Raw genomic sequence first — 11019 nt, 5'->3', positions numbered from 1 at the left:
TTCCAGTTCTAAGCTGTGTTTTCCTGCAAAAGTGTACATTCCACTGGACAACACACATTTTGGTGCCTCAAATGTTAGCCCTGTTTCTGCATGTACATATATGATCTGCTGATTCCAAAAATGGAACTAACCCCCCCCCCCATCAGCTCTAGTTTTTGAGATACAGAACATATGCTATCTTATCACTCATAAAAACCTTGATAACAATTGTGTAAGAAACCAGAGCTGATGTGGTCTATCCAATGCAATTTTCTAAATCAGCTCCCCAAATAACCCAAGGAACAGGCTTAAAAACCAAGACACCTAGTTTTTTTGTGTCATGCTCTTGGACTGTGTTATTGGTGTCCTTGTATGATGTATCAATGCATGTGGTGTAAAATATGGAGTATATTTTATGACAACATCCCAATCTGTGCAAACATCAATATGTCTCTGGAAAAACCAAGAGAAACCTCTTTGTGCCTGTGATAAAGCATTGATTGGGAACAATGTATTTCTAGAGCAGAGGTTCTCAACCTGTGGGTCCCCAGGTGTTTTGGCCTACAACTCCCAGAAATCACAGCCAATTTACCAGCTGTTAGGATTTCTGGGAATTGACGGCCAAAACAACTGGGAACCCACAGGTTGAGAACCGCTGTTCTAGAGTGATTAAGAAACAATCAGAGACCCAACTAACTGTGTGGGTCTAGAAATTCTCAGTCCAATCTTGAAATCTGTTCTGATCATCAGAAAAAAAAAACAGATCAAATGGACACCAGACCAAATAGTCACATCATATTTTAAAAGTGTCCTTTTATTTACATTGTGGAGATGCCTCAGCAGTTATAAGCTCAGTCATCTGATAATTCAACATTTTTGGTAAAAGTATATAAATATATACACAAGACTCTATATAAAGTAAACATAGTAACTTGCGATACAGTAAACATTTGCTATTTTTCCTTACACTAATAAGACGTCCCATAAAGCTTAAATACTGATTTCAAGTATTTTCTATAAAAAGCTCTATTGCATTAAAAATATTGTGAAAAGACAGCTCTGCTATAAACAAACTTTAAAAACAGACTAATAAAAACGTACCTGTAAGAAAGTTCAGCAGAAAAAAAATACTGTTCTTATTTCCCAGCCAACCCCCAACATTAAAATACATTATAATGGAGGTGAGGAAAGAACCTGCAAAAGGCATTAATACTTCTTAAAAATAATATAAAAGCCTTTTCTTAAAAATCCCAATTGCTTATCAGAGTCTGAAACAGCTGCAAAAATGCAGCACTATTAAATATAAATGGTGCACAAGGATCCCATTGTTTCCAAGAGAGGAGGGGTTATAGTGGTATTTGATCCTTTATAGAACTGGAACTATATTGGCAAAGCGAACCAATGGAAAAGCTACACTACATATTTAGTGTTGGGTTATACCAGTCTAATTGCCATGGCTTCCCATAAAGAAATGTGGGAGTTGTAGTTTGACAACTGTGCTGAACATCTTTTCTCAGTATGATTGATCATTCATTATAGAGCCAGTTCCCCAAGGAGGCAGCATTAATGTTAAACCAGTTGAACCCCTTGCGTGAAAACATGCCCAACATATTCAGGAACCTCTTCTCTCATTGCCCCCTTTAAAGCGTATGCAGCTTTAAATTTCTAGTTGGTCATTTGCTGTTCTTCTGCTTGCAGACGTTTTAGGATGTACAGAATAACTTGGTAGCAGAAAATGTACTGGTCCTGTAGGAGAAAATAGAGATGAATTCCTTGGAATAGAAATTTGTAAGGACATTAAAACAGCTGTAGCTTAACACATATGCTGCATTGTGCAATTTTGCCCCTTTCTATCATTAAGCTCCTTTCTTTCATCTAAACCTTATCTAGCTCCAGGGCACATCTGCAAAAAGGTTTTGTGGAGGGCTGAATGTCAATGCAACATGCATCCAGAACCCACAGTCCATATGTACTGATGATTTTCCCCATGATTATCACCTCTCTGGCATTACAGATCCCCCTACTATTGATATTCCACTTATACAGTGGTTCCCAACTTTTTTTGACCAGGAACCACTTGACCAGGGACCACTCTCCAACATTAGTGTCAAAAGGGTTACGAATCAGTTTTTGGTCAACTTTAGATTTGGTTTGGGTTGCTGATTCAGAAAATTGTATTTGATAGACCACATTAGCTCTTGTTTCTGATACAGAACTTATGCTATGGGAAGGAGTGGCAGGTAGAACAAAAGGAGCAGAAATAAAATCAAATAAAATAAAAAGAGGAAGGAGACTTATGGACCGGATTTTCATCCTTGCAACGCACTGTTGGCCCGCAGCCCACAGGTTAAGAACCACTGCACTAATATAACATATGGGATATAACAAGTGGTACAGTAAAAATGCAGCAGCAAAGAGGAACAGGAACCATATGTGGCAAATGAAGAGAAATAGGTTTTCAAAAGTGCATTGAGTTTATCAAAGTCCAACACATTTCAGGAATGAATACTCTTTCATCAAAAGCAATCTGAGTAAGACTGCTTCATAACTCTGGAATATTTAGTGGTGTTTCATTCAGAAATGCCCCAGAGTTAGTAAATATACTTATGTAGGATTGCCCTTGAAAAGAAGTTGTAGATTTGAGTTACACTAAGCTCCAACAAACTCAGATTTCTTTTTGGATCTCAAAAATAAAAAGGAAACATGTTTCATGTGTTAAGTATACTATACAGCTGGGTTTGTGCCAAATCAAAAGCACAAGGAACTGCAGCAAAAGAAAGCTGGTCTTTGTACATGGTTAGACTATGTATTTGTCCCGCTAGTAGAGTACTATCTTAATACTTTAAGACTGGCAATAACTCTTCAAGGTTTCAGGCTGAGGTCAGCCAAGGTCTCTTTTACGGGAGAAGCTGGGATTGACTCTGGGATCTTCTGCAATCAAAACACAGATGCTACGACTGTGTTGTGTGTCACCTGGACAGCAGGTGAACCATCCCTAAGGCATTTCCTGTGCAGATGGCTATATTAGCAAGCTAGCTTGATTCAGACCAGTCTGGGACTATCTGTTCCAACCAGAAGCACAGCAGCTTTCCAAATAAATCTGTTACACTTTTCTCCCAATGACTCCTGTTCCCAGCACAGCAAAAGAGATAATCCTGATGAAGAGCCCCTTGGAACTAGAAGCCAGCATTTATGTTACAAGTCAAGGCAAACATACCGCGGTTTGCACCATGCCAGGTCTTTGCAGGCGCATTGTGCGCACTACGTCAGAGATGTCAAACTGCAAAAAAACACAAACAGAATTCAACAGTCTTGAATGTGAGAGAGCACCAATACAAAGGTGAATTGGCACTGTAAGCTTTGCAGCAAGTGGGATTGGGCCATCATTAGAAAGCTTAGAGATGCCATGAGGGGTGAGATTTAACTATCTCCTTTCCTATTTCCAGTTCTTCATAGCACATTGAATGTCTCTATAAAACAGGCACTGCAGAAGCACATGCTCCATTGTTTCTATGTGACCTGAGTCACAGGGACATAGCTTTTCAGAGTAAGGGGTTTTCTACTAACAACCTTCCAGTATGGCAAAGGATCTCATCTCATCTCGCCATAGACAATTAAATACCAGGACGCTATGGACAATTCTACGTAGCTCTGCTGCTCTCAGACACAAACTCAGCTGTGACATACAACGTCGCTAAGTTCTGCATGGCTGCGATTAAAATCCGGTGGAAATCCAGGCCCATAGCCAGGATTTCGATTCGGGGGGGGGGGGGGCTGAGTTTGTTTCGGGGGGAGGGGGGGGCTGAGTCCGAGTGAAAGAGGGTCTATCCTAGCAAATCTTTTGTATCGTTACCCCAATACCCCCATGCATATGGGATATATTGAGTAGGGTGATCAGATCATGATATGAATAAACATAACAGTTTAAATAATGCACCAGTAAGGCCTTTTCGTGAACCACCATGAGAATTTTTTTTGGGGGGGGGGGGGGCTGAAGCCCCCCAAGCCCCCCCCCCCCGGCTACATGCCTGACCCCAATATTATCTACAAATATTCAATCAAGACCAAGGTTAATAGATCTGGGTTCAGTGGTGAACATTTACTTCCAGCCTCAGAGAAAACCTGCTCATGTCTAAGACAAGCATTGATAGATGTATGCAAGGCACTTGGTCTCTTTTCATATGCAAAAGCATTACAGCCTCTGTTTATTTCACAAACATTTCTAAAATTGCAAACTGCCTTGTATATTCTTCCAGTGGTAGTGTAATGGGAATTCTAGAAGTTAGTTCTATGATAACTAATTACAGATTTTGGAGCATCTTCTCATGAATATGTACCAAAGGAGTACTAGGTCTGTCATGCCTGTAAAGAGAAAATTCTAAATACAATAAAACATATACATGAGTACGTTAGTCAGGGGTGGCTCAACCCATTACGCAAAGTAAGCATTTGCAGTATAGTTGATTTTGCCCGGGGGCGCTCTTGAGGGGCTCTTGGGGGAAAATATGCGAGTTGTAGTTACTGGGATGTATAGTTCACCTACAATCAAAGAGCATTCTGAACTTCACCAATGATGGAATTGAACCAAATATGGCACACAGAACTCCCACAACGAACAGAAAATATATATCAGTGATTGGTTGGGGGGGGGGGGGGGGGAGGCAAAATACGGTTTGCTTACCATTGAAAATTACATAGGGCCACCTCTGACGTTAGTTCAAAGAACTATGCAAAGAAGAATGAAGAGAGTCCTTTCCTTAATGTTCACTCACCTCAAGATCTTGGCTGATTAGTCCCAAGACTACGTCTATGCAAATAAGCGTCCCTGATCGTCCAATCCCAGCACTGCAATGAGTGATGATGGGCCCTGATTTGTGGATGTGCCTCATGTAGGATATAAAGGTGAGCAAATCATCTGGTTGGGATGGCGTGTCATGATCTGGCCAGGCAGTGAAGTTTAAATGGGAAATACGCCGGAGTTCACCTGTCTAGATTTTAAATTAAAAACAACACACACAGAGAAAAAGAAAGCATTAAAGCTTGAGAGAAGAATATGAAATCTCTCAGCAAAAACATAATCGGATCCTGGCAGCCTTTTACTATTGCCTTTTTCAAAAGCAATCCATAGCTACTTCGCATATACAGTGGATCGATTATTTTTGCAAAGGACCCCTGCAAAAGTAGGAAAATGCAAATTTAAATTTTTAAAGTAATATTTTAATCTCTCTAGGAACCTCTAGGTCCTTCTTTGTGGAGCATGACTATAGTCAAAACTTCCACTGAATGCTGATAATACAATTGTACTTTTTCATGTCAGGAATGACTTCATAAACTGCAAGTCACTTCTGGTGTGAGGGAATTGGCCGTCTGCAAAGACATTGCTCAGGGGATGCTCAGATGTTGATGTTTTACCATCTTGTGGGAGGCTTCTCTCATGTCCCCACATAGGAAGCTAGAGTGGAGAAGGGAGTTCACACTGCTCCCTGGATTCAAACTACCAGCTTGTCGGTCAGCAGTCCTGTTAGCACAAGGATTTAAGCTATTGTGTCGCCAGGGGATCCTTACAATTGCACTGAAGGATCTAGAAATGCTGAAAAAAGTGTTCCCTCCAGCTTGCCCAGGAGAAGTTGATCACATCAAACCCACAAAAGTTAAACCTGAAGATGTGAATGGACCACTTTTCCTCTCTTGTATGAGGTTGATATGACATCACCTTCTGAAAGGCCTCAGACATGTTACCTTATTTTGGATGACAATTCTATGAATTCCCAACTAGTATGGTACAAGTCAAGTTCTGTTTCCTGTTCTGTCTCTAGCTGTTTTTCCATTTAATTCCAGAAAGAATTAAAGAGGTTATTACACAGGTGAGCGAAGTGTGGCTTGTGGGGCATATGTTTTGGCTATCAAAAACTGCAGGCCCCGCTGCACCAGATAATGGACATTCAAAACTATGGTCACTCACCAGCAAGCTATAGTGAAATAATAAATGCAAACCACTCAATCAAACTGCCAAGACTAGGACCAGTTTTGGCAAGGAAATCAACATGGCTTCCCATTGCTGTGGTCCTCAGCTCATTCGACATGGCCACACATTCCTCTTTTCTTGCCAGAGTTCATGTAGCAGAGCAGGAGTAGTAAAGCTTTCAAGCAGGCATACTCTGCCTCTTTCCTTTCCTTGCAGTGCTTCCCTATTCCTGATACAGCTCTGCTGCACAAGATGTCTATGCCAGGACACTCAGAAACATGATGAGAAAATTAAAACAGCAGGCACCAGCAATGGTCTCCTGGGCTCCACAGCTATTCAAAAGATTTCTGAAAAGACCACTGAAACCACTTGACTGTCACTGGCATAGGTTTTTCTGATGGCTTCAATCTTTAACAACTACAATCCAAGTGCTAAGAAAGTAGATTTCAGTATGAAGCCACATCCCAGAAGAACAAAACTGCCTCTCAGCATCTTGGCATCTAAGTAAGGTTTGCCCAGGAAGCTATTACACGCTGTGCTGCACCTGGCTCATTTACCTGAATGTCCTCAAGCTCCATGTCTCTAATGACGAAGCCTTTCTGCTGCTGCAGCTTGACAAGAGAAAGCCGAAGTCTATCGCCGATCATAGTGGTTTTGCCAAGGGCTTCAGGCCAATATCGCTGACATTTGACTTTTTCCCCTTCTACCTCCTGGGTCATCATGGCTATGATGGTGCAGTTTTGTTCCCAAGTCATCTGCCAAAAGTCTGCTACAGTAGTGGGAAGGGGTCCTTGGCATGCGATGTAAACATACTCCTTGCTTCCCACTGGCATCTGGATAAAGCTGGCATTGATGTAGCCACCTTCCGCTCCTAGAGGAACTCTTGTGGTGTCATCTGAGCCATGCATTGAAATGCATTCATTAGAAAAGGTATCAAAGAATATTCACCCAAGAGACAGCTACATTTGCCAACAGGTTATTACTAGTTCCTTTCTTTAAATAACCCTCCTTTAAAGTTTGGGTTTCAGCCCAAACTTTCAAGGAGCTCTCCAAGTACTTAGCCCCAATCCTTCGTATACGTTTGCCACCTCAAACAGCTCCCACACAGTACATACAAAAGCCTGGAGCAGAATTACCTGGAAGCCACTAACTGTTCATGCATCTGCCACAAAAGATGCTGTCCTCCCCTCCAATTTTCATCCTGAGCCCACAAAATCCCAACCCAGAGATCTATTGCATTTTTGTTGACCATTAATAGCTTCTGGCACCAGGACCTAAGTGAAATAAATTTATGTGCAAAACTGAGAGTCCTTTAAAAATCTTTAATGAAATTATTATAAATATAAAGACATAAAAATACAGTTTTGCATGGGGAAATCAGGAGATCATCATCATCATCATCATCATCATCATCATCATCATCATCATCATCTTTATTTATACCCCGCCCCCTCTCCCCGAAGGGACTCGGGGTGACTTACAGGGCAATATGTTCTTATATCTGTTCTTCTTTCGGTTTTCCTTTGTTTGGCCCACTAGACACTGATCCAAAGGTTTTAAGTCATGAAGGTTCTAGAATAAAACAAGTTAAATAATCAGACAATTGGAAGAAAAGGGATATTACCCAATAGAATGACTGATAGTTTATATGATTTGAACATTTTTTTATTATTCTTGAGTCATGTTCAGAAATGCACAAAACAGAAAAAATGTTTAAGAGTATCCATGCCAGAAATAGTTGCATTTGTCAAAAGAGTATTGCTAGTTATGTTTTTCTAACCCCCTGCCCCAGGTAATCTTCATCTGAACCAATCCCAATTTAATTGAAATTAATGCCACATCATTAATAGCATTATACTCATGTCTATTCTTTTTTAAATCATTTTATTAGTGCATAATAATGATACATAACCATAACATTAAACACATTTACCAGAAATGACCACAACGAGAAAAAATTAAATAAATAGATGAGTAAATAAAATGTTGAACGATACAAATAAACAGATGATGCTGACTCCTTGTACAGTGAAAGTGAGTGTAACCTGGTTGAGTAAAAGGTAGGGCTATGGGAGTGATACTCATGCCTATTCTGTAACTTTCACACACCTCTACTATTCAGAAAATCAAGATTCAGTTTAGTGTAGGTCTGCATGCGGGACTGAATACTCTTGTTGTGTGTCTTCAAATCATTTCTCAATTATGGCAACTTTAGCATGGAGTTTCTGGGGTTGACACTGTTTAACTAGCCCAAGGTGATTTAGTGGGTTTCCATGGCCTCCAAAGTCATAGTCCAATGCTCTAACCATAGCAACATACTGGCTCTCTAAACTGAGGCATACAGGATTGTAGCCATTGGAAGACTGTTCACTCACCTCAATCTCCTTAGAAGGGACTCCTTGTTCCAACAAACCTCGAAGCATCCGGATAGTTGACTTTAATTTGGACCCTGTGTATTTGCCCGAAGGAAGCACTTGAACGATGGGGAGAGCAGGAAACTCCTCGCTTGTGACTAAAAAGCAATATGGCATAGGAAGGAGATTGATTTATTGCTGTCTATAATATTTGACACAAATAGAGAAGCACACACGGCAATGTCAGCCCATGAAATGTAGCCGTGGTTACCTGCAACGTAGGGTGCCAGAAGCTAATTTTGATCATAGCTTTTATAAATGCTCCCATAAATAATCTATGTAGTAAACATTTCCCTCATTATTCCTCTACCTTGAACTTTTGCATTTGCTGCTAACAGCAGTTCATTCAGTTTTTCATGAACATCGGTTCACATTTAACATGAAAATAACTTGTTCGATGACAGTTTTTAAAAAAACTGGAAATGGAAAAACAACATGCAGCACAAGCAACAAATAAGCCCCTACCACCATAATGGGTTACTTTACTGACTATAGCTATAAGATACATAACTTTTTATATTTAAAAGAACCTGAGCACATATATTACATATGGGGGGAAAGTGATAGTCCTCATGCTGATCGCTTTGTTATCACCGAACTTCACAGGTCACACTCCATCCACCAAATGCCCCAAATCACATCAAATCATCCAAAATAATTGAAAATTGCACTAAAATGCAGCAGCTGGATCAATTTTAACTTTCACATGTTCCATGAAGAAATATGTAAGAAAATTGACCTAAAATGAAGCTGGAAGTCACATAATGTCACATTTTGGCCTCTGTGAATGAGGTGCAACAGATCTGGCTCTTGTCAACAATACCAAATTTGCTTGCAGAAAATCCCATGTTGTGCTTCTGGTACCTTATTAAAAGGCCCCATGAGCAAGTGATGGGAAAGATCTCTACCTTAGCCCCTTATATACCACCACTACCACCACCATAATTATAATCCCACTTTCCCCCAAGAATAGGGCATAAAGCCTGCTTTCAGAGTACATACTACTCAGTGAAACGTCTACCCTGTTTAAGCAGATTTCTATGAAGCAACCACTCATGTATATAGAAGAAGAACAAAGACGGTCTTCAGGGACACTGTTGAGGTAAACCTAAATGTATCATCTGTATTCAAGTCCCTGAACTCGCCCTTGACATTGGACATTGGATATCAAGCAATTGTGTTCTCTCCAAATCCTGAGATTTGCTGTCCTCTCTAAACCTGTAATAATGCTTTGTAGGTATTTACAGTACAAACCCAGGTTTTGTAGCACTATTCACATATCATATCAGCATAGCTGGAAAGAACCACAAAAGCCATTTAATCCAAGCCTCTGCCATCTAGGAACACACAACTAAAGCACGTCTTAAAGAGGCCCACCAACCTCTGTCTAAAGACCTCCTAAGATGAAGAGGCTACCACCCTTTAAGGCAGATTATTCTACACTAAACAGCACTTCTAGGGGAAAAAACACATTCCTAAAGTTTAGATACAATCTCTTTTTATGCAATCTGAAATATGTATAGATTTGTAACTAACAGATCAAATCAGAGCTCCTAGTTAACTATCCCAAATTTATTTATTTATTTATTTATTTATTTGGGGTGCTTCTACCCCGCCCTTCTCAACCCCCTAGGGGGGACTCATGGTGGCTTACAAAAGGCACAGTTCGATGCCCAACAATTCACAAAATACAATATACAAACAACAATATAACGTCAACAGTTATAACTAGTTAAAACAATCAAATCAATACAATAGCAGCAATAAATCAATCAGTTGAAGCACTGTAGCAGGGGGAGATGGATTTTGCAGTTTATATCCCCCCCAAAACACCCCCCCCCCAAAAAAAAAGCTGTACATCTATTAAAAAACTCTGGTATAGGTTTGGAGGCAAACACCCCTTACAGGGTTTGAGGCTGATATAGCAACATCTAGGGATGAGTGACATAACTTCTGGAGCAGCCATGAGCAAACCTTGGACCTCTAGGTGTTTTGGACTTCGACGACTACAATTTCTAACATCTGGAAGGCTGTTAGGAATTATGGGAGTTGAAGTCCAAAATACCTGGCGGGGCAATGTTTGCCCATGCCAGTTCTGGAGGCTGATAAAATAGATGTTTTCTAGGCAGAACATTTCAATGGCTGTTTACTAGGCTTGTGTATTTTGGCTGAACCTCAATCCATTTCTGCTGGCCAGATTATGGTATTCTTAATTCCTGTATCCATTTTCACGTGCCTCTCTCTCTCTCAAAAAAAGAAAAGCCAGATAGCCTTTTTTGGTCCTCACCCAAAAATATGTCTAGATCCATCTCATTGGTGGCAATGGAGAACTTTCAATTCCTGGGGCCCTTTCCTTTTTTCCCTTCAAGGGAGCCTGGGTTTCAGCAACAGGGTTAAGGAAGCACCCTATCCAGCCCATTATTGGGGGGGGGGGGACTCCCCAGGTTCCTCTTCCTGTTATTTTAGGCATTGTTTGTCCTTATATCCTTAACACCTGGATTAAAGGCATCAGAGTTAAAGATACCACTCTTTCTGCAATGATTTCCCTTCTGTCTGTAGAGGAGACCAGCTTAATGCTTCATTAAAGCTGCTTCTTTCTACTAGCGCTACAGGTGCTAAGAGGCACACGTGTGCTCTCTCTTCCTGCATGCAGCTTTTCGA

The 11019-nt window shown here is 40.6% G+C and overlaps 1 protein-coding gene across 5 annotated transcripts in view; it reads right to left on the bottom strand.

The window, feature by feature from the left end:
• Positions 1 to 775: 775 nt before the first annotated feature.
• The window catches only part of PTPN13 (protein tyrosine phosphatase non-receptor type 13), a 154353-nt gene continuing 144109 nt past the window's right edge, over positions 776 to 11019 (bottom strand). For all 5 annotated transcript variants that reach the window (XM_060779275.2, XM_067468582.1, XM_067468584.1 and 2 more), the window contains 6 exons: positions 8320 to 8456; positions 7426 to 7516; positions 6502 to 6839; positions 4752 to 4967; positions 3197 to 3259; positions 776 to 1725 (listed from right to left, as the gene is read on the bottom strand). In XM_060779275.2, the coding sequence (XP_060635258.2) occupies positions 1645 to 1725; positions 3197 to 3259; positions 4752 to 4967; positions 6502 to 6839; positions 7426 to 7516; positions 8320 to 8456 (926 nt within the window). In that variant the 3' untranslated portion in view covers positions 776 to 1644. The remainder of the gene's footprint in view (positions 1726 to 3196; positions 3260 to 4751; positions 4968 to 6501; positions 6840 to 7425; positions 7517 to 8319; positions 8457 to 11019) is intronic.

This window comes from Anolis sagrei, chromosome 5 (genome assembly GCF_037176765.1).
Source record: "Anolis sagrei isolate rAnoSag1 chromosome 5, rAnoSag1.mat, whole genome shotgun sequence".
NCBI classification, from domain to species: Eukaryota; Metazoa; Chordata; class Lepidosauria; order Squamata; family Dactyloidae; genus Anolis; species Anolis sagrei.
The sequence above is the reverse complement of the archived record's forward strand: the minus strand, read 5'-3'. Positions and strand labels throughout refer to the sequence as shown.